Here is a 24,893-nt window from a genome sequence, read left to right on the forward strand (position 1 = left end):
ATTTTATTTGTAGATGGTAGGCAGCTGATAAATGCTGCTGAGCTTCTGATACTGCAGACATAAAAGCCTTTGATTGAAGGTCTGATTTCACAGTAACCACTGTCTGTGATATGACAGGCCTGTGTTTTTACTGTTGTGAGGCAAAACAAGGAACCAAAAGTACTCAGAAGGAAAGACTGGGATTGAAGAAAAGGAAACATTTCCTGTGGCTAAACACACCACAGTGAGCATAGTCATAGTGGGAAATTATATCAAAATTGGGTATTTAACAAAAACTTGTGCAAATGGAAACATCTTTTGTACAGTGATTTTGTCTCAGGAAGTACCAAGTATTTCTCATTTAGGTTAGTATCATTTCCTGTTTCAACATGGGAAAAGGGGACACAGGGAAAGGCACAGTGACACATCTGAGCTCATCCAACTGAGCAGCACAGCCCAGAGAGACCCAAGAGTTTCCCCAAGCCTCAGCCTGGGCTGCTCTCCCTGGAGCTGCCTCCTCCTCTGCCAGAGATCACCCTTGTTCCTCCTGCAGCCTGCTGAGAGCACCCAGACAAACTGCATCCAGACAAACTGCATCCTGGACAAACTGCATCCTGGACAAACTGCACCCCGGACAAACTGCACCCCGGACAAACTGCATCCCACACAAACTGCATCCCACACAAACTGCATCCCAGACAAACTGCATCCCACACAAACTGCATCCCACACAAACTGCATCCCAGACAAACTGCATCCTGGACAAACTGCATCCCACACAAACTGCATCCCGGACAAACTGCATCCTGGACAAACTGCATCCTGGACAAACTGCATCCCACACAAACTGCATCCCGGACAAACTGCATCCCACACAAACTGCATCCCACACAAACTGCATCCCACACAAACTGCACCCCGGACAAACTGCATCCTGGACAAACTGCATCCTGGACAAACTGCATCCCACACAAACTGCATCCCACACAAACTGCATCCAGACAAACTGCATCCCACACAAACTGCATCCCACACAAACTGCATCCCGGACAAACTGCATCCCACACAAACTGCATCCCACACAAACTGCATCCCAGCCTGCTGAGAGCACCCAGCCACCCCGGAGTCACTGAGGATGGAAAAGATGTCCCAGATCATGGAATCCAACCTGATCCCCACCTTGTCAGCCAGCCCAGAGCACTGAGTGCCACCTCCAGACATTCCTTGGACACCTCCAGGGATGAGGAATCCATCACCTCCCTGGGCAGCTCCTTCCAATGCCTGAGCACCTTTTCCATGGGGAAATTCCTCCTCATGTCCAACCTGAACATCCCCTGGTGCACCTTGAGGCTGCTCCCTCTGCTCCTGTCCCTGTTCCCTGGGAGCAGAGCCCCACCTTCCCCTGGCTGTCCCCTCCTGTCAGGAGCTGTGCAGAGCCACAGGGTCCCCCCTGAGCCTCCTTTGCTCCAGGCTGAGCCCTCTCCCAGCTCCCTCAGCCATTCCTCACATGACTGACTCTCCAGACCCTTCCCCAGCTCCACTGCCCTTCTCTGGACACACTGCAGGCCCTCAATGAATGCCAAACTTAAATTCAGCATCATCCAGTGACAAATACAGTTCCAACTCCAACTTCACTGTGATACCAAATTTCATTAAATATCCCTTGGGGTATTCAGTAATGAATTGCTTAAAAAATAGATGAGTACAGGAACCTGGGAAAAAATTAATAACTGCACATAGTTTCCAGGACACACAAACTCCTTGCTTTCACCTTGCATAGAAAGTTTTCAGGTTTAAAAAAAAAATAGGGTGGTATTGAACCTTTCATTTCTCAAGATTTTTGAAAATTGTTGTCAGCAAGTCACCTACACCTTAATTTGTGATAATTAACAATGCAGCAGAAGAAATGAAGTACATAGCCTCCTCTTGTTTCAGGAGACACTGCAATAGAGCTAAAGAAGGAGTTTCACCCCTTAACTATAAACAGCAAAAGGCTCTAATTTGTTCAGCTTTGCTCATGAAATGTGCATTAATTCCTTAATGACAGGTGCACCTTGGAGTCAGGACAGCTAATCACTAGATCAGGAGTTAACCACAGTACAGGGCTCAGAGAAGCCCACATCTTTTTCAAAGAAAGCCTTGGCAAGGTCCCACAAGCCAGTTCACAGCAAGTTTATAGCAAAAGGTTATTTCCTAAAAGCAGAACTAATGATCCCTGGTTTTCTATGGCTTTATGCTTGAGACAGCAATCTCCAAGCTTTTTCAGAGGTGGTGGATATTTAAAATCTTTTGCCTTTGTGGTTTCTTTCACATCTCATAAACATTAAGATCATCTTCCAGGGACTCCCTCCTTTCCCTGGCTCCAAATGTCTGTGAAACCCCCATCAGTATTGTATCATGAAGAAATCTTCCTTCTAGTGTGGCCAAAATTGCCAATGGATTAAAACAGTTAGGGAGGAGGGAAATAATGAATAATCCGGAGAGAAACCAACTTACAAAATACTCTCTGTTTAAAAGAAACTGCTTCCATTGCAATTCACGTCTCCATTTACTGGAATTGCTGAAGTTCTTTTATTTTCTATTCTCCATTCTTTCCCATAGTGACTTTCCTGTTTCAGAAGAGCCATCTGCTTCACAGGTCCAGAGTCAGCCACAGCAGCTCCTCCTCTCCATACAGAAGCAGTATTATTCCACTGCATCTATAAACTTGGAAATGTGTGCATTACCCCTTGTCTCTTACAACTCTCTCTTCTGTTAATCAACACTGTCAGTCATTTAGTAAGATAAACACCACGTAACTTTGGTGGTGGTTGGTTTTTGGGGCAGTCCCTAACTCCCATTCCTTATCTCAGGATGTTATGTAAGAAGTAGAAAGCTGTTAAAAATTCAGAGATAATCAAAATCAGTCACAGGTGCTGCACACAAGGGACTAACACTGAAATAAAGCAAACAGACCCTTCTTTTGCACAGAAATACCTGAACAGCTGAAGAGATGGGGTTAGGAAGAATCTGCTTAGCCACCAAATGGAACACAAAAGGCAGAGCTTTGATGAAGAAGCCCTGTTGGTGTCCTGTGAACTTCCTTTCTCACTGAGAGAAGGAAAAGATCCATTTCAAAAGTAAAAGGCAACTCAGTCCAAAATCTGGACAGTCAGTAATCCAGACACTGGTCCTGCACTTCAGACACTGGTATCAAAGACATTTCTTTCAGGAAAAATGCCAATCCTTTTGTTCATTTATTCTTGAGTTAGACATTAAGCAGAAAATGAAACACCTGAGCTGTATGCCCATTAGAATGCTGCATTATGTCTAGAGGAGGAGATAAAAACAGTGCCAGTCTGAAGCAAAAAGGAAAACCAGCCTCAGTGCTGTTTGGGTGTTGAAGCCAATGCTCAGTATAGCAAAATGCTTCTGTGGTGGTAAATTTAGAGTAAATGAGGATTCAGGAAGTCCTGCAAACTCTGAGCACTGAGATTGATACCATCAGATAAAGTGATTGTTTGATATAAGAAACTCTCTGTCAAGCATTCTGCTGTGGGACATGCATGCTGGAGGTGGAGAGCAGGCTTAAGACCTCAACTAAGGGTGCTGTGTCCCACAGCCTTTATCCTGCTCCTGCCACTGGCTGGAACCATGCCTGGCTCCAAGCATGAGGGGTTTGCTGAGCTGTAGAGCACCTGCTGACCCCTGCTCACATCAGTCCCAGTCCTGCACGAGGGGTTTGCTGGGCTGTAGAGCCCCTGCTGACCCCTGCTCACATCAATCCCTCCTGGTGCAGGAGGGGTTTGCTGGGGTGTAGAGCACCTGCTGACCACTACCCACATCAGGCCCTCCCCACCATGAGGGGTTTGCTGAGCTGTAGAGCCCCTGCTGACCCCTGCTCACATCACTCCCTCCCCACCATGAGGGGTTTGCTGGGCTCTAGAGCACCTGCTGACCACTACCCACATCAGGCCCTCCATGGAGAACGAGGAGGCAGCTCTGGAGGGAAGTGCAGAACACCCCAAGGTGCAGACAGAGGTGTCCCTGAACATGTTTGAGCACATAAGGGCAGCAGGTAAAAGCACCAGGACCTGACAAGAGGCACAGGTGAGCTGCCCCAGCACAAAGAGCTGTTTTCAAACAGGCCAAAGCCAAGCTAGCGAGGGTGCTTTCAACTCAGGCCAAGCCCTGCTGTGAGTGGCACCCAAAGCCAGCAGATCCCTGTGCAGGTCTGAGCAGGCAGGCAGGTGCCCCCAGGAGGGATGCACTCCACCAAGGCACTGCAGCATTCCTCAGCAGCCTCCGCACTGCCGGGTTCTCAGCCAGGGCCCCAGAAGCAGTTTGTTCCTTAAGCTCTTCCCCGCAAGGTATTGGAGATGATGGAAATGAAAACAAGAGAAAATTAATCTTTTTATTAATTTAGAAAGATGCAATTCATGACTCATAGCCAGCTTGTATAAATAATGACATTGTTTAAATCTTATTTGTAATTATACTTAAAGCCAGAGACTTTCAAAGCTGCACTGAGAATAAGGCATCCAACTGTCTAATTTATTGTTATTTTAAGCAGGTACTGTATGCTCAAATTCCCTTGGCAGATTATATCTCAGTTTAAGTGTTTTGCTAGAGGTAATTTTCACATGTTCATGACAGCAGCAATGAGAGGAAGGAAATCAAACAAAAGAGAATTCCATCTATGTCATCCAATTTCTTCCTCTCTCTGGCAAGCCTGGAAGTGCTTTGTGCATGACTGAGAAACTGCACATGCCCTCTGCTCCACCTGGCTGGGCAGGGAAGAGAAAGTGGAAGTGAGGAAGGACCAAATGCAAGTGGTTTGGGAAAGGAAACAAACCAATAGGCTTTCTTTATCTTCAGTGCAGTCTTAGAAAAATGAAAAACTGCTCTTTGTGCAACTTCTCATTCTATGAGGCACCTGCTCATTCATTACAGCAATGGTAATAAGGAACACAAACTCACAACTAGATCACCTTGAAAGTCTTGTTCATACTTCCTCAGACTCTTGCATTCCCCAACCACAGACTTAAATTTAATAAGGATCAAAAAATATGTATAGAAAACTAGAAGTTACCAAGGGGAAAATAATTTGTGCTAATGCATTTATAAAACTGGAACAGCAATCTGCCTAGGAAATTAGTCTTATTAACACCTCTCTTGAAATACCCATGGCATGCTTGGAGGGCACCTGCTGATCCTCAAGGAAATGGATGCAATTTTGAGGACCTGTCATACAGCTGGTTGATCTGGAAAAGTTGGACAGATAACAAAAATGGCTGGAGAAGTGCCCAACATGTATCTACTGCTTTTAAATCCTTATCACAGCGCTGCACTTGTTGCATGAAATCCCAGATGTAGCAAACACATGGAAAATTATCAGCCTCCTAATATATATAACTGCTAGTAGCCAGAAGGATCACAGTCACCCATTCATTCAGCACAGAAGTTGGGCTGGGAAAGAGTTACCATCCATCTTTCCTTGAGACTCTGTTTTAACCATGAGAATTTCTACATCTAAGTATAATCAAATCCTAAAATCCTATATTTACTGGGACTGCATGATATATATTATAGATTCAGAAAAATTATACCCTAAATCAGTTTAACTTTTTCCTTTCCCTGCTCCTAGGAATCTGGAGTGCTCCTCCCAAAATGAAGAAACTTGCCTTTCATGTCAATTCCAATTCCCATGCAATAGATTTCATTTTTGATTTTTCTCCTGCTCATTTTGCTCCCACTTTGTGATGGAAGTGACACTGAGGAATCAGAGCTGTTCCTTGCACACTGAAACTGAAACCAAATAGAGCAGATTTTCCTTCTGTGTTCACAAACATGATCTTTGACTTTTACGTGGCCACTATTTAAAAACACAAACACAGCGTTTTCCAACCTGGGACTGACTTTCAGTTTCTTCCTTGACTTAGCTGTGTCCCTGTCAGTGTCTGCTGCAGGTAAGGAAATACAGCTTTGATATCTTCAATGGCAGAGACTGAGAAATCTCTTGTAATTAATGCATTTTAAATGACCTGTAATTTCAGAGAACACCATTAATTCACCTCCTCACATGTGGGGTCACAAACTGCTCTTCCCTCTCTTCTGATACACCAAGGGCTCAGAGGAGGACTGCAGATATTGAGGGACAATAGACATTAGATGTTAGAAATTCAAGCGTTAGAAATGATAGAGACATTTATCAAATGCAGACACACTCTGTCCTACTCATACCTTCTTTTTTGTATAATTTCCTCCTTTTTATATTGTTATTAATGCCATTTTTTGGAATAGAGGAGGAAAAAATATTCACCTCAAGCACATCACCCTAGGATGCATGAAAAAGAAAAGACTGCATAAAACATCTCTAGACATAAAGTTCCTGCTGTGTGCTGGAGGCAGAGTATATCACCATTCAGCTAAATGGTGCAATAGAGAAGTGGAGAAAAACTACAGAAATTGCTTTGAAAACAAAAACAAAAAACTGCTTTCCTGGAGCTATCATCAGGTTTGCTTGTCAGATTGGATACTTTTTTTTCTATGCTCCATTCAAATGCAAATAAAATGCTTGAGGAAAATTGCTAGTTCTGATATTTACACCCTTCACATATGCAGCTGGAATGAGATTTCTGCTGTGGTGGAGCAACAGCATCAACAAAACAGTCTAAGCCTAATGGCAGTCACACTGCAAGCACTGTTTAAACATATGCAAAGGATTTCTTGATTCCCTGCTACATATTTCCTAGTAAACTTCATGCTTATATAATTTTTAAGTACTTATTTTTACAGGAAATTTTAAGAAAATGGGCCAACTCAGGGTAAGATGAGTTTGGAGGCAGAACTGGAGGAAGTAGGTTAATAAAGGTAGATGGAGTAATGTGTAGATGTGGCACTTGGGGACATGGTGACCTTGGCAGTGCTGGGAATAGTGTCAGACTTAAAGGTCCTAAAGGGCTTTTCCAATCTAAACAATTCTCAGATTCCCTGAAAAACCTCCCCACTGCAGCAAGGAAAGCAGAAGCTTCACAGAAGTTCCACACAAGGCAAATCTTCCCTGAGTCACCAGCAAACATTTGTTGTGTTTTAGTTTCCATCTGACAGCAGCACACGCTCTGCCTCATGCCATGGCTTTCCAAGGAAGCACTTACAGAATCAAACCAAATTTTTAGAGAAGTAGGATTTAAGAAATGCCATCTCCTGTGAGATTTGGCATTCTCCTTAAAACAGCTGTTACTGAATACTATAAGACTGAGCTCTACAAACCCACATGGTTGGACAAAAAATCCCACAAACAGGAAAAAAACAGGCTCCAAATCCAGAATCCAAAAGCTATTTATCTCTAAGTTCCATAGCAAAATTGAAAGGTCAAGTCATTATAGTGGCCACAGTTGTGGCAATTATTATCTGTAGGGTGTAAATTTCCACCAGACTTCAGTATCACATCTTTTATTTTTTTGCAAACAGAAAAAAATAAAACTCTGCAGCCATAGAGCTACAGGTAAATAAAATCCTCTGCCTTTTGCTCTGTTAACAAAACACTACCATGCCTCAAGGATGTTGTCTGGGGTTTTGCCCCCACAAAAATTTAATTGCCTAATCTTTCTTATCCAATCAGCACAGTGTCCCAGTACTTTGCTTATCAGCTGCTTATTCCCAGAAACCTGCCCTGCCCTGATCCTCTCACTGCTGCTCCCCAAGTCACCTGCCAAAGCAGCTACTTGTGTGGCCATGCCCAGAGCAGAGAGGGAGCAAAATCACCTGGAAGGGGAAGGGAAGGGAAAGGGGGAGGTATGTTATTGAGTTACTTTCCCCTCCCTGCAGAAAACAATGGCTGATTTGCCTTATAAGACAAAATTAACAATGTTCCTGCCTAAAAATATTCCAGAAAGCCTTTAGAAATGACCAAACACATTATTCCAGCTGAAGCTTGTCCTAATCCTCACCACCACTGCTCCAAGTAGATACAGGCTGGTTCCAGAGCCTCCTAAAGTGCTCTGAGTTGCTCAATTTCCTCTTCTTTTATACCAACTGATATGTTCTGAAACCCATCCATTTCTGTCACAGTACAGGTATTTAAAAGCCCTCCATCAAGCTATTTTTACTCACAGCCCTTGCCCTCTTTCTCCCTTTCACACACACACATACACTCTCAGAATAAGCAGGGAAAGCTTCCTGTTTTAATGCACACTTCCATCAGCAGCAAACAAGAGGTGTGAAAGGAAATTAGGCATGCAAGTCAGCTCATTCACAAATTCAGTGCCTATTCATTTGCAGGAGCACTGGAAGGCCCTGCCAAATAACAGGAGGTGAGCAGCAGTGCTTTTCCAGCAGCCTGGAAACAACTGGAGCAGGTAGAACACAGACACCTCCATTTCTCTGAGAAGCCATTTCAGCATCAGCTCCTCCTGGTTGCTGCTCCCAGGTCCCAAGCACAAGGCAGACATCAGCATCAGCACCAACACTACAGTATTAATGACAAATAATAAACTTACAGGGCCACTGTGAGTACTGATTGCTTGGGAGGAGTTTTTATGTGCCAGAGAGCCTTGCTGTGCTCGGTGGGAAAGCACAGAGGGGCTGTGCTGAGTTATCCCAGGGCATGCAGCAGGTCTGAAGAATGGACCTGGGGTGGAAGAATGGAATGGAGCCTGTGCATTCCTTGTGTGCCTGCTGAAGGACCCTGACATGACTGAGCCCCCCTCTGTCCTTTTAACCCTTGCTGTCCTTGCCAGGGTGCAGCAGCTGAAGAGCACAGAGATTTCTGCAGCAGGGTCTGCCCCTCTGGATCTGTGGGCTCTGGGCTAATACACACAGCAACACTCCATGGCAGTGCCCAAAACCAAGACTGAGCTCTCTGTTGTGTCATTTATCCTAACACAGGGAAATAAGTAGTGAAATCCAGATCTCAGTTGTGCAATATAAACACTCTGCAACTGCCCTGTATTCACACTAACATGAAGACACTCGAGCCCAGCTATTTTCCTTCCAAACTATACATTACTCAACTTTGATCAAGACATGCATATCCTTTCCTCTCTGAAACTTTTCTCCCCAAAATAAACATTCCTCTTTCACAATTTAATGTCTTTCTAGAAACCCACTACTAACATTTCACAGCACATTTGAAAAAATAGATGCTTGCAGCCTATCAAGTAAAGCATTTTGCTTAAATTACACACTCCTCTTTCATGAAATTCCAGCATGTGGTTTTGCCTTCTCTCCATTGCTGGGCCTGCACAAGAGAACACTGCAGGCCCATATTCTCCTTCATATTAATCAACATAAAACCCATTAGTGTGTTGAGGAGCAGATAAAGATGGTCAGCCTTATCACTGAGGGTGCCAAGGGCAGAGAAATGGAGGTAAGGAAAGGCAGGGAAGGGATCCATGCCTCTGGCTGGGCACAGGTGATCTGTGTGCTAAGCAGTGCTCCAGATCCTGACAGAGCCCTTAACTGCAGTTCCTAAGTGTAAATGGAACCAGTCCATAATTACTGTGCAACCAAAGAACCTTCCCCTGGCATTTCAGATTCAAGATGAATCCATGACTGCTTTAGTAAGCATCAAGACTTCAGTAAATTTTAGAGCTGAGCAGAAAAGTAAAAATACCAAGAGCTGAAAGTACCTTTGTACTTGAGACTGACCTCCATCCACAGCTTCAGTTACCTCATAAAACTCTGAAGATCTGAATAGTTGGTTAATTGCATTTATTTCTCATGTCCTCCTATTGAGAGATCCATACTGAGGCTATGAGAGCACTACAGCCATAACAACAGCAGATGCCAAGAGGATAAAACCGATGTAAAAAGCAAACAAAGAGTAAGGTTAAACTTCTTTGGACTCCTAAAAAAACCCCAAACCCAACAAAACCAAGATGAAACCCAACTGAAATGATGAAAACCAGATCAAAGTGCAACTCACATCCATCTCTCCTTTCATCTCAGCATTTCAAGTTCTGAGATAAGATAAAAAATGATATATTCTTTCAGTTTATAACATAACAGTCAAACATATGGCATAAAATGAAGAGACTGGGTGCTAGCTGAACCTCAAAGCATGTAGCTAATGATTTCAAACCAGCCAAAGGCTCATAGCAATAGCTGATCCTTCCAGCAGCTGATAGGAATTGCACAGCAGGGATCATTATTTGGAAAATTCTTGGATTTTCCATAATAAATGCCTCAGAATTGTTCTCACAGTATTTTATCTCACATATTGAAGGACTGCAGAAGAGGACAGCCTGTTTCTCCAGCACACCCTTCTGCTGGATGGCTTTCTGAGCCTGCAAACCCAGAGCTGCTCATCCTCCCTGCCAGGCAGGAGCCTCCACCTCCACCAAACAGAGAAAAACCATGCTGGAGAGTTTAAAGTGCTCAAAAGTCCAGCCCAGAAAGAGAGAGCTGCCCATGGCCAACATTTCTAAAGGCAAAATTACAGCATGTGGGAATTACAGATCTGCAGGCAAACCAGCAATTTGTGAGGAATTCAAGTGACCAGAAGCGACAAATTAGGACCACAACGCTAACAAAATTAGACACAGTCTCCTTTTAACCCCATCTCTATTTTAAGAGCTTTTTTTTTTTTTTTTAAAGAGGGTTTGTATTTATTTTGTTGTTGAAGTTTCCATGACATTGGGCTGAGACTGTTTAAGAACAATGTTCCTCCATCATTTATTCTCTTTACCTTAGGATGTGTAAAATTATGCCCATGCCTGTTTCTCTCATGTGTAAAATTATGCCCAAGGAGGTTTCTCTCAGCCCTTGAACAGTGACAGAGTCACCCAGCAGAGATAAAATTCAGTAGCCACATGAAAATTTCAAACATGCTGCTTGACTGGAGGCTGTCAGCTCTGGGATTTCTTTTTTAGGTTCCCTTGCATTCTTCAGTCTTCTCCCAACTGGAGGCAATACTAGAATCAAAAGGCAGCTCTTTCCCAATGAGATTCTCACTCATCTACAAGTCAACAGACTGAACTATGGAAAAACAAAACAAGAACCGAGCCAATTTCCATCCTCTCCACTCAATAACAATAAAATCACACAACAGCATCTTTAAAGCCCTGCCTGTTCATTTGGATAATTACTCTAACAGCCCATCTAAGCATGGCCTCAGCCCTGTCCCCAATGGAGAGACCAAAACCTGAAAGAGAAGGAGGAAACAGCTCATCTGCTGAACACAATGTTCGGAAATGTGAGGTGAACATTCCTCACCACAGCAAGATAAATGTTCCCACCCCACAAAGAAAGGGTTCATATTTCATATATTTTCCATTGTTTGAGCTTGCTTGTACATAAGCAACTACATTTAGCAATTACCAATGGGAGAGACTGAGCAGCTAAAAAGATTATCAGGTTTTTAACAATGCAGCAGCAGAATCAATGAGGGAGGCTGCACCCTGTTCAGTTCCACTAATGTTCTCCAGTTCCAGCAGAGAGACACCTTGCCATGGGTACTGTTACCTGCAACACTCACTCATGGGATGTGCATCATCTGCTGCACAAATGAAAATTACCCATCACAGGAGAAGTTATCCACAGTGAGGGGGCTGCAGCAATGCACTCCCAAGGAAGCCAAACACCACCAATTTAGTGCTTGATCTCAGCAGGGCTCTTAAATAGATCCCCTGTGCTCATCCTGTCTCACTGGTGTCTTCAGTAGTGGAAAGGGAGTGGATACACAGCTGTATGGAACCACAGAATTCTGGATTGAAACAAGTCCATATTTTGAAATGTGAAATATTTCAATGAGATGACTTTGTGACATAAGGAAATACCCTGTAGGTAGTGATGGAGAGGGTGCTTTTGGACTGGTTTGACTCCAAGGAGTTCATCAAGAGTGAAGAGCACACAGGAAGGGCTTGCACAGCCCTGGCAAGTCTCACAGCCTGGTGCCTGTTCCACTCTCATGTGCTGCTGCATCTCCAGCCTGCCCAGACAGCAGCTGCTGTGGCTGGCACAGGGTCCTGCCCAGGGAAAGGGCAGCAGTCTTGTACTCAAGGAAGGCCCAAGGATCTCAATAGAAACAGCAAGAAAGGCTTTACCCACCTACAAAGGGTTTCAAAGAGAAGTCTGCAGTGTTGCAAGAGTGACTGCTCCAGCTCCAATGACACAGCATCCTCACACAATTATCACTGCCCAGCAAGTGCTGCCTTTATGTGTTCAACAGAAACCCCCTAACACTGCCTGCTCTAGCTTTCATTCTGTGCTCTGAAAGCACTCCTCTACCGGACCCTTACAAAATAATGCAGAGTGTTTATGGACAAAGACAAGCTTTAGAAGGCTGGCAAGGAATTAAGTGTCCTTAGAACTATTAATTGGGATGGAAGGAACAGGGAACACTTATCAGAGCAGGCTGCTGGCACACGAGGTCACAGCAGCAGCCAGACACGGCAGGTGCAAGCCATGAAATCTGTGTGCACATTCTGCAGGGACAGCTTCAAACAGAGCTGCTCTTCTCTGCTCTGGCTGCGGCTGCTGCTGAATTTGATTACACACAAGTGAGAGCTGGGGGAGGGAAGCAGGGACAGGAGCAGGACCCTCGGGCACCCATGAGAAGGCACTGGGCACCCACAGCCGCGGGCTCTGAGCAGGAGCCCCGGGAATTGCAGGGGCACCGGGCAGCTGCACGGCACGAGCCTCTGCGAGACGCAGCATGACTTGCTTTCCCCTCAGCAAACCACAGGCCACACAGCAATTTGGAGTGGAAAGATGCTATTCGGGATTTAAAGGGAAAGGAATCTGCCTAAAGAAACAGATCCTGGAGCAGGAGGGTCTGCAGTCCCCGTGTGAACAGCCCTCACACACACTGAGACCCTTGGTCCCTAACACTTGTGGGTGCTGCATTCTTCCAGCTTCCCACCAACCAAGTCTTCCACTGCCTGCCTTTCTAAGAACTGCCAAGAGACTCCTCTGTAACAACAATCTCTAACCTAAAATTATCCAAAGCGTGCTCTTGCTTCCCTCCAGCCCTGAAATCTTACAGAAGAAGCCTAGGAGAAGGAGCCTGTCCTTTAAAAGACAGAATAATTCAGTCTCTACTGAATTCTGGGTTAAAAGGAAAAAAACCCAAAGCAAAAAACCCAGAGTCTAGAATCAGGTCCTCCAGACTAAGCCCAAGAATATCACTAAAGAAAAATTTCTCTTGTTGGGATATTTAGAAACAAGATATTTTTAAATCTACCTTAAAATTTTTATGACACTACCTACCAGAGTCTAATTATACTTTCATAATTATATGTATTAATATCTAAAGTGTGTAATTACAAAGGAGCCGATATATTTTAGAAATCCCATACTTAAAAAACTATTTTTTTTAAATAGAAACTTCCTGCATGACTTTAAGATCTGTATTTTAGTTCTTCTGTCTTGATGACTCAATACTAGCAGAGGCAACTGGAGACCACATGTTTGAATGGAAGCTGCAAATAGGGATCTTTCTATATTGTGTCAAAGGCATTGATCAAAAAAACCACCAAAACCTTGCTCCTGCAGAATAAAAGTAACACCTGAAAACAGTGGAGAAATAAAATAAAATAAAATAAAAAATAAACAATTAATAATAATAAATTTTCTTTTTAGCAGCTTTCTTCATTAAAGCAAAAACTTTCATGCATTTGTTTTAATCTACAAGAGAACTGGAGCATTGAAAAATAGAGATCTTGCCAGCCAAAAGGGTGATTAATGGAATTTACAAACACCTTAATTATCAGATCAGTGATACAAACCTACTGACTGTTGTGTCCACTCCATGGCTGAGCCTGCCTGCTGTTTTCTGGCCAGAAACCACAGGTGGGGCATCCATGACTGCCTGGACAGTGGGAGCTCTCCCACTGCTGGGCTCAGGCTGTGCACACAGAGCTCTTCTGCAGGCAGCAGGGGCCCAGGAAATCTCTCCCATTCGGGCCTGAAGTGGTTTGTGCTTCAATTGCACAAGTCTGAGTGAATAAAACCAAACATCATCAGGTTACAAAGCCCAGGAATTTCTAAATGGTGATGAACGTATTTCCCATTCATGTAGAAAATGAGAAGGGATGGTATAATAGAGCTTGACTAAATATTTAAATCAAAATTGTTAAATCCTGATTCAGATTTGATTGCATCTGCTTACAGACAGAGACCTCTCTCCAGCCACTCACATAACTCCTGGTTTTATTCAAACATCAGCTCCACTTCTGATTTATTCTTGTTAAGTGGCTTTCAGCAATGCAATGATTTAAATGCACACTTGAGAGGCAAATGTAAGCTTGCAATGAGGTGCAGTTTGACATTTAAACCATTACATATTTTTGAACATAATATGGCTACAGAAGCATTACTAACTTTGGCCACTTCCAGATAGAAGTTTAAAAAGCACAGTGAAATGCAGGCCAAAAGTGATTTATTTCTCTTTTCTTCAGCAACTGTTGAAACTGTCTTGATTCACAGCCCAAAAACCTGAAAATTTTGATAGCTTTGTAGTAACATAAAGTGCTGCCACTGCACCTTAAACAGCTGGAATTGCTGACATGTAAGAGGTGAAAATTTCAACTACTTAAAAATATGTTTCATGAAGGAAATAGCAAGTGACCCTAAACTTTAGCAGATCTGCCAAGACCCTTCTATAATGAAGTAATGAAGAGAACTCGTTAATTTTATTGCCTTTGCAGCTTTTCTGTACAGTTCAAGGTACACCCAGAGCTGAAAAGCAACAGATGCTGGGGAGGTGTTGTTAACTGCTCCTGAGCACCCAGCATCTCTGTACCTGCAAAAAGGAGATGAAATAAACACAGAGGTGAAGGAAATAAAGTTATTTCCTCAATATACTAAGAAATGCTGTTGGAGAGAAAGGCAAGGGAGGAGGGCAGGAGATGTACTCACTATGGCTCCCAACAACCTCATGTTCTGACCAGTGACTCAAGGTTTTTCATTAGGGATTGAGTAATTGCTTGTGTAGTCTGTATGAGCACCAGCATCACAATTCCTCCCATTTCAAGGGGAAAAAAAAATCTTCCTTGTCTTAATACCAGCTGGGAATAAAACAGGCAAACACCAGATTTTAACTAATCAGCATATTGTTCTTACAGTCAAAAATCAATGACTAGAAGCCAACACTTGGCATTTTCTGTACCTTGTTTTAGGAAAGTCATCATGGAGAGATTAATGTTGGCCCTTCCAAGCACTATTACTCAGGTACTTTGGTACTTCTGAGTTATAAATTCCTGGAAAATTGCAAAGGAGAAAAAAAAAGTCTCATATCCTAATACTGTTACATTAAATAATTTTTTGTCCTCTGTCTTCTCTTCCCATGAGAAAAAGAACTAACACATCCAAGCCAGAGCTGATCAGGAACTGTCAGTTTTAATCAGAGCACTGTAGCTGTCAGTCACCAGTGGCCCTTGGGTATTTTGTTTCCTGAATATATAAAAGATTGTTATCCTGAAAGTTAGTCAGCATTTCTGCCTGCTGGACGGAAATAACAAGACTATGAGGAATGGTTTAACACTGGTATAAGTGCAGCAGAATTTGAGTTCTAATAGCTCAGCACACCAATGCAATGACCCCACTTTATGAGCCACACTAGTGCAATAGAAATAATTTCTCCTTATTGCATAGTTTGTACTGTTGGTATTTATTAATAGTGTTGCAATTCTGTATTAATTATTATTTAGCACTGAGAACACGCCTGAAACTGCACAAAATTAGTGCCTGGCCCAAAGTGCTGCAGCAGCTCTGATTCAGCATCCCATAAACAACATTTCATCCACCAACCTGCCCAGGGACTGAGGCCTGGGCAGCAGTGGCACTTGGTCAGCTGATGTCACATCAATTTATTTACATCCTACAGCTTGGGACAGCCAAGCCCCAGTGGGTCTGGCCGAGGCAAAGTTTACAAGCACCAGTCTGATGGAAAAAACCACCCAACACTAAAGGCAATGTGAAAATGAGAATACAGAATCTCATCCAAAATTCTCAGAAAAGAAATCCAGTCATAGTCTCCCATTTTCAAATGAAAAGTCTCACTGAACAGGAACACAGCAAGAGCACACAGTGATTTGTGAACTTCCCAAACTGCCCACCTGGTAGGAAAGCTGAACTAAAGCAGCTGCCTAAGCCAGGATGAAAAGCAAAACTTCCAAGGTCATGACCACCACACAGCACAAATCATGAAATACAAACGTGACAGGCAGAGAGAAGTGAAAATCACAAATCCACAGCAGGGCAAGACCCCCCCTCCACCTTTCAGATCCATACTGCTTTGTTGGCAAACCCTCCTGAGGGATCACTTGTCTGAAATGAGAATATGCAGAGAGCACAGATCAGCAAATCCCAGGACAGCCATGGGAATCAGAGGTAACCTTCAGCAGGTTTCACTCAGGCCTTGCACACTTCACACAGACACCAGTCCTGCTGCCACTGTCACTTCACCCATTTTTGTTGTTTTCCATGCTGCCAAGAACACAGAGCTGTATTCTAGGACAATAATGATATGTTACAAATACAAATAGGGAAAATAGGAAGCTATGAAACAAATAATTAACTGTGATCTGTTATTTACATAATTATTGGCAGAAGCCTGAACAAGGAGTAAGATGGATTACTGCAGTTTTGGTTCAGTGCAGCCTTAAAATAAAAAAAATTAAACAAAAAAATCATCACATGCCAAGGCTGAAAGGATTTTCATTCCAGCATGGGGTTCTCTCACTCTGCCAGCCAAACTCCAAGCTGTTACTGCAGCTATTCTCCAGATAAACACTGGTCTTTTCCCCCTGCTCTTCTGTTCAGCTACTGCAGTTGCTGGCCACCAGGAGAAGCATAAGAAATATATAAGAAATATATTTAAAACACAGCAACAACAAAAGAAACAAACAAGAAATCTCCATAGGAGATAATATTGCTCACCAACAACATAACCCTGGTATGTTCATATTGCTCAAGTCTGAACTTAGGAAAGGCAAGGCACAAAGCCTGGTTTTTCTTCTGTTATTTCTCTCCCTTCTCTAAAGCTAAAATTGCTCTGTGATTTCAGTTGTGGCAGGAGATCAGTTCTGGAGAAGGAGGATTGGTTGATACCTATCTCCTCAAAACCAGAAGCACAGAAGATGTGGGATGTTGTTCTCACAACATGCTCCATTGCTCTCTAGAAGGTTCAGCCTGACAGAAGACTTCTGCAATTTTCTATCGTGAGAGATAACGTGGTGGTTGCAGCCATGCCTTGTGCAGAGGCTGCCCTGAAACCCACAGAGCACCATGGAGAGTGGACAGAGCCACCAGAGCATCCTGAGCAGCTTCCAAAAGAAACCTTCAGCCCCTCCTGACTGTGACAGGCCCAAAGTCATGACCACAAGTGGGAATGATTCCCCTTCCCCTCAGTCAGCCAGGACCCCTTACATCCTCATCCTCCTCATTTTTTACACGCTGTTGTAAAACCAGGAGCAAGGATATTGGTGCTCCCTCCCTTTCACTTCCTTTCCCTGCAACCCTACAGAAATAGCTGGGTTACATCAGCCAAAAACACACTCAAAATAACAATGAAAACAGATGTGTCAAGAAAAGAAAAGCCGTGCATGAGGTGCCTGCTGTGCTCAGCAGTTCAGCAGTTCTAGGTGGGGTACTCATTCAGTCAATGAATTGCAGGGTGAGAGGTTTTACAGCACCAAAGTCAAAGGGGGCATCTAATAGTTAAGAACTCAGTAGTAATGACTGGGGGATTGTTGTTTGGTTCAGGTTGTTTGGGGGTTTCTTTCTCTTATTTTGCCCCTACCTGTCTCAGATTTGCCTCTTGATTTTCAGACCAGTTCACCAAAAATTCAATTTACAGGAGAGGTCCATGCCAAGATGTGTACTCAAAAGTTTTCTGGAAACCATGAGGTGTTGTTCACCTCACTTACACCTCTCTGGGCTCTGAGCCCAAGCCCATTTTGCTCAGCTCCCATTAACTTCCCTGGCCCCTTAGGCACCTCGCAGGTTCTTTGCAGGACTCATTTTGCACAAACACATTTTTTCTAGAACATTCATCACCCTACATCCATATTGCCAATTTCCACAAAACTCCCTCAGCCAGAAGGGCACTATCCTCCTTTAACCATTTCCAGCAGACATCTTCATCCTTTCTCCTGTGATGTTCATCATTTTTGGAAGATGCTTTTTGTAAACTCTTGCTGAAAGCTGCCCTTTTCTTCCCTCCTCACCCCTTGGCTATACTGCCTACCAAAAAGCCACATCTGCTCATCCTCTGGGACCCTCCCACTGACCAGTGCTGTCTCTTGTGTCCCTCTGGCTCTCCACCCTTGGCCTGCAGCTCTCTGATGTATCTTGGAGATATGGAGACAGATGTGGACTGTAAGCACTTTGGAGGCACCACCTGATTCCATAGAAGCAGCACAACAACGTCCTGGTCTATAACACACATCAAGCAATGATGATGCAAACAGGCAACTTAGAAGAGTTCTGATATCTGGGGTTCCTAATTTTTATCTGTCAAATAAAGTCATGGTTTCCCATTGCATCTCCTGAAGAGGTACCAGAGCTTCTGATAGTTGTAAGGAACCTCAAGTTTACAAACTTTACCTTTAGAAACTTTACCTTTACAAACCTTATTTGATGTGATACATTATAACACCTTTCAACCACCAGTTCCTCAGCAATTGAAATACCAAGCAAGAGCTATGGGATTTTGTATTCCAGGAAAAGTCACCAGTTTTTAACAATATCTGTTCATATTTATCACCCATTGTGCTATGTCATCAGCAGCTCATTTGCTTCTCATGCCCAGTGTACCAGAAAAAATGAAGAGTAAATGTTCTCAGTCCCATTTATTAGAATTTAGCCCTCTTGCAGCTTGGTGTGGTATTTGAAAAGTCTGAAGGAATGATTACAGATTTCCCACACTTTTGACCAGAGAAGCTTTATCACAAAGCTGCTGGTGTTGACAGTCACAGAGATCAAGGGACTAGTAAGATCATTACATTATTCTTAAGAACACACTCAATATTTATGAGTGTATTAACTCCATGTAATAAAGGCCACATTCTCTGGCTGTGATGCCTTGGATGCTTTGGGGATAAAATTAATCAACATGCATGAAAGAGGATCTCAGAGTCAAACAGGAAAATCTGCACATAATAACAAAGATAGTTAGTATCTGGCAAACCTACAGCACAAGGAAGAAAAAAATACTATGATTAAACATAATAAGACTTCACTTGAAATGTAAAATACTCTGGAACAAATCCTGCCAGCTCGCATAAGAATCAGCAAACAGGAAGCAGCAGCCTTTGCAATACAGCCCAGCACACAGGGAAACAACACTGGAGAACAAGATGCTGTGGCACAGTCCCCATCACTGTGCTGCAGAGCACTTTCTGTCTCCTGTTTGGAAGTGCATGAGGTTCAAGTCTAATTTCTGCTCCCAAAGCAGGAGTAGTTGGATTTGAGTCAGTAGCAGGTCCCTGCTGCCCAAGTGCAACACTTTTCTCACACCCTCACATGTGTGAGCTGGCAGCACTGCTGCCTCAAGTGCATTCTGTCAGTATCATTTTCTAACATTTTCCAGCATTTCAGCCCTTCCAGAGCTGTGTCCTGGGTGCTTGCACTGCCTCTCAATACTTCCCTCCCTGAAGCTATGAGCACTGAGCACAGTCCTGTTACAAGGGGAGAAGGGGCTCTTTTATCCCATTCCATGTGAGTTCTCTGACTACATTCACTAAGAAACACTCAATGGGGCACTATGTTGCTATCAGAAATGTGAGCTCACAATAAAAAGAAGCAGTTTTGGCTCACAACCTCTTGAATGTCTTTGCACTTGAGAGTTAGTGCTGAACCTTTCCTAACCCTTCAGCTGCAGTCTGTACTGCATAGTTGTAAACTCGACTTTCAACTTTCAGCGATCATTTGCATGTGTGTATCTTCAAAGAATGGCATTTGATTTGCAACTACGTGTTGTAATGAGAGGCTAATTAACACAAATACAGTTATTAGCAAGTTGCAGACATTTAAAGGACAAATCCAGCAGACCAAAGTCTGTGACATACTGTGTGACAGGGATAGAGAACCTCAAGGATGAGCTGATACCAGGGAAGGCTCTGCCCCTAACTCCATTACCACAGGCAAATCACCAACATTCTGCAACTTGGTTTCCCCTTCTGTAGTGGGATAGTGAGACTCATTTACTTTGCTGGGTAGTTCTCCAGCTTAATTAAATCGTTACCTTTAAATTAAAGCACTACAGAAATGCCAGGAAGCAGCATCTGAATTAGAAGGTGGAGGTGACACCCTAATGAAGCAAGACTACTTCCATCGTCAACAGCAGGCACAGTAAAAGGTCACCCATGGTATAATTGTGAAACCACATTCCAAGCTTCTGAAGGCAAGATGACTTTTCCCAAAACTTCATTAAGGAAGAAGATATGTCCTAGCATCGTGGGATGGCTGAAATCCTGCAGTTTCACAGGAAATCTGCAATGGTTTCATTATTTTTGTTTTCCCCTTGTTTGCTATCGTAATAGCAGTGAAATATCACAGCTTTTGAAAGAGTGCTTTCTCCACAGGCAGCTGTTATCAGTATGGTCAAAAACCTATTAAGAAAATTGCAGAGGATCATTTCCCTTCAAGTTGGTAATGCTCAGCACTGATTGAGTTTTCAATCTTTTCTTTACAAGAGCCACAGTAGAGGCACTGGCACTTTTTGTTTGGGACAGCTTCTCCCAAACATCAGTATGTTCCAATATACTCCACACACACTGGAAATTTCCAACTCTTTGTAAACCTTATTGAAATACACACTAACGCTGTGCAGACTCTTTATTTTTAAGTACTGGAAGAAATTTATTCTGAAACCTTAAGAAACAGGCCAGTCCTCAGTGGAGGCCCATTTTCATCATGCACTCCCAAAAAAGCTGCAAACTTAGTGTCAGGTGTGAAGCTGTGTATGCCCTGTATCTTGGAAACTGCACTCAAGCTCTGTCCCAGATACCAAAAAGGCAAATCCCATCATAAACTCATTTAGTCCATTCTGGGAAGTCATTAAACCAAAACCAGGAAAACAGGCAGCTACTTCCTTGTGTGTTGTACTTGAAAAAAAAAAACAGATTACCCAAAACCAACTCATTATACACAATGTTTATGTTTCCAGAGTGTAAACACCAAGAAACAACACATTTGCTGTTTGCTTTGTAGCAATGCAAAAGCTTTTACTTTTAAGGGCAAGATGTGCTATAGGACAGGTCAGCCTAGTTCTTTCTATTACATAAGATGCTCTTACATTGACTGGATACATATTATCCAGTTTCTGTGAGGCTATGTTAGAAAATAGTGGCAGATACTCAGGAAATTACAAATGGAAATAACTCTGTATATGATTTTATCCCAGTAAATAAATACATACTTGCATATACTTTGTATGTTTATATATATATATATATATATATACACTAAATATATACTTGCTTTTTCTTATACTTTTTGGCCAACCAAAATGATTGCAACTAAGTTCTCAAGTAAGACAGAAGATGTACTTGGAGTATTGTGAGTATTGTGCCCATACTGCTGGATACTCTGTTTGCTTATGTCTGCCTGTCAGCTGCTTGCTAATTGCTTTTGAGGCCACTGACCTGCCTTTGACTAAATCTGACAGCAGGAAGAAGTCCCAAAGCTTCCAACACTTTCATTAAAAAAAAAAATGGTTGGGTAGATGCAAGATTCTTATAAGACAAGAAGAGAAAGGCTAATGACAAAGGTCAACTTATTTGACATCAGAGAATCCACAGCAGGGATCACCCTGGAGACAAATCCTCAGGAACCAGTTTCCATTGGAACTGCTGCTCTTCTAACACTTGTTTCAAATAGAGCTGGAACCAGAAATTAATTCCAGTTCTCACAACAGTCCACTGGCCTTAGGTAAATCATAACTTCTGATGCTACTTCCCCTGCCATAACGTGGCTGGTGTTAAAATCCCTTATTAGGTTGCAGCAACAATTCATATTTGAAATGTACTTTGAAGGTCTGGAGAGTTGTATTTACTAATTATTACCTGTCTTGAGACATGAGCTGCATATTCAAAGTGCTGGCTTGATTCATCTGCAAGTGCACATCACATAAGCATGTGGTATGCACTAAGACTCAAAATACAAAAGTAAAGATTACTTTTAGAGAAGACTTTATAATCAAGTCAGTTTTGAGCTCAAAACATATAATTTTTATTACCACAACTCTTCCATTACACTGGATTTAAATTATTTCATGTTTTAGATTAGCACTTTATATTACACCAGTTTGAAAAGTAAATACCAATTGACAGAAGACAAAAAGCCCATGCAAAGTTTGATTCTGTCCCCAAAGGCAAGTCTGATGTCTGAGATCTTAAACCTTTGATATCAAGCTGCATGTTAATAGATAAGTTCCACAGGGCAGTTACTGAGCACAGTAATACCAGAGCTTGTCCTAGGAATAGCAGCAGTCACAGCACTGGGTTTGGCAATGCCACATACAGCAAGCAGGCATTTTTGTCTTCTGCTTGGTCAGGCACTCTCCAGCCTTTCCAGAAAAGAAGATGCTTTCAGTTCTTGCAGGCAGAAAAATCAGATGGCAAAGGTCTCAATGGAAGTGCTACACAGCAAATAGGTGAACTAGATGTGATTTTTAAATTTTTTTTTAAGATTGCATGATGGGGGGAATAGCTTCCTAAAAAGGAAACTTGCCATGCATTAAAGGTGCTTGGTAGAAAAACTCCACTTAGAGAGGTCCCTATTTGAGGGCAAGGGAGCACACTAAAATTTCCTTCAATAATAACAGGTTAACCTTCTATCTTCAAGCTTCCTTCTGTAACAGACTGACTACCAGCTGAGTACTTAATATCTTCCAATACTGGCCTTTACATTTCCTGAAGGAACAAGCCATATCTAAAAAGAAAAACAAAAAAGCCACAATGGTGCCAGCTAAATTCTCCTTCTAATCCTCCCCATCTCCCTACTCCAGACAAAATAAATACAACCTGGCAAATTTATTCTAACAACAGTGACTTAGATTTATGTCCCTTGCTCTCTATCACTGCCCTACAAACATATATTATTTTAATGTAGTATAAACAAATATTGGATTTGCTTAACACCACATTGAGTCCTGGTGATTAAAACATATATATGCATAGAGAAAAATTTATACATGCACAAACCCCTTTGTAAGCTCTGAAGATAAAATTATCAGTATTGCCAAACAGAGAATATGTATTATATTCTAATGGCATGAGACAGTTGATTACCAACAAGCCTACTTCATTTCTAATTAGAAAAAGTTCAGTGATGATCTTCTTCCCTGCTGTTATTGCCTGACAAGAATAAACAAGGAGTCCTCTCTAGGGATGGCAGAGTAAACATCCAAACAGGCATTTGCTTTGGAGCTGAGCTTCACCGTAGTAGTAAGTACTGAGGAACATAGTGGCTCGCACACTACGGCTGGTCACACACCCACCAGCGCATCATTTTGAGTGTTTACCTTAAGAAAACCGAGCTTTGCAAAGTGCATTGCAGCTGCCTAGCTGCTCCTCCTAGCTCAGCTGCCACTCGCTCGGGAGTTCTGCAGGGAAGGGACCCTCCTTGGCACAGGGCTGAAGGGCAGCCGCCCGCTCCAGGCTGGACGCGCTCCGCAGAGACAAAGCAGAGGGGATTTGCTTCGCTGCGATTTTCACCCAAGGACACCCCGCTCGCCCGTCCCCCCCGTGCGGCAGCAGGCTGTGTGTGTCTCCCCGGCCGCAGCTGCACCTGTCGCCCGCAGCGCTCGCCCTGAGCCGGGATCGATAACGCGTCTGCCATGACCCCGAGCCTCGCCGAGCGCCCTGCGCTCGCACCGTGCTGCGGACACCGCTCCCTCCCGAATCCCAGCGAGCGCCGATTCCATTTCATCGAGCCCACACAAACAAAGGGCGCTCCGCTTATTTTCGATAAAATTCAAACAAACTAGAGAACAATACCGGAGGGGCTGCACAATGGGCACCGGCCGCGCCGCATCCCTCACGCCATCCCTCCTCTCCAGCTCCGGCACGGCGGGCGAGCCCCGCTGACCCGAGCCCGCGACAACCCTGGGGACGGCGGCGGCTGCACCGTGTCCGGGAAGGGCTGTCTTTGGGCAGCGGGGGATGCCCTCACAGCCGCGGGGTGCGCTCACCTGCCACGGTGTACCGGTCCAGGTAGTTGAGCACGTTGCCCACGCTGAGGATGCCGGCGGCCGCTACCCGGGCCCGGCCGAGGGTCGGCGCCTTGCGGAGGGCGGTGGGGCGGTCGAGGTGCTTGCCGGCCGCCGGGGGGTTCATCCTGCCCGACAGGGTCTGCACCTCGCCCTCGGCACCCCGGCCGCAGCAGCCCCGCTCGCCGTCCTCCTCCTCCTCCTCGTCTCCAGATCGGAGCCGCCCGCCGCAGACCGGGCTGCTGCCGGAGGAGCCGTCGCTTTCCAGGCACATCATGGGCTGCGGAAGGGAATCTCGGCGTGCGGGAGCCCGGGCGGGGAGACCGACAGACAGACAGACGGACGGACGGAGAGAGCGACCGGAGCGCGCTCAGCGCCGCATCCCGCGGTCGTCCTGAGCCTCCCCGGGACAGGCCGGCAGTGACAGCCCGAGAGGGCTGAGCCCGGCGCGGCGGGAAGCTCCGCCCCTGCCCCGCGCCCCGCCCCGCCCCGGCTCGGCTGCCGTGCGCGCCCCGCCCCAGCGGCCCCGAGGGGTCCGTGCGGCCGGCCCGGGGCGGCGCAGCCCTCGAACCGGCCCTAGCAGGTGCCGCCTCAGCTGTGCCCTGCACCGGCCCTTCAGCCGTCCAGGGACCAGCCCGTAGGGGTGTCCCCTCAGCCCGCCTCGGGGTTCCTCCTCAGATCGGACCCGAAGGGTCCGGCAGGCGCTTTAGGTCGGCGCCTCCTCTGTTTTCAGTGTGGCCCCGAAGGTGTCCCCTTCAGCACCCCCCATGTGCCC

General features: G+C 44.3%; 1 protein-coding gene across 2 annotated transcripts in view; it reads right to left on the reverse strand.

Moving 5' to 3' along the window:
• Positions 1 to 24,546, reverse strand: part of LOC134427620 (sphingosine-1-phosphate transporter SPNS2-like) — a 137,107-nt gene extending 112,561 nt beyond the window's left edge. For both annotated transcript variants that reach the window (XR_010030207.1, XM_063173626.1), the window contains exon 1: positions 24,101 to 24,546. Coding sequence is in view for 1 of the 2 variants with exons in the window: in XM_063173626.1 (XP_063029696.1) it covers positions 24,101 to 24,395 (295 nt within the window). In the remaining variant the exon portion in view is untranslated. The remainder of the gene's footprint in view (positions 1 to 24,100) is intronic.
• Positions 24,547 to 24,893: the final 347 nt, after the last annotated feature.

This window comes from Melospiza melodia, chromosome 21 (genome assembly GCF_035770615.1).
Source record: "Melospiza melodia melodia isolate bMelMel2 chromosome 21, bMelMel2.pri, whole genome shotgun sequence".
In the NCBI taxonomy this organism is placed as follows: Eukaryota; Metazoa; Chordata; class Aves; order Passeriformes; family Passerellidae; genus Melospiza; species Melospiza melodia.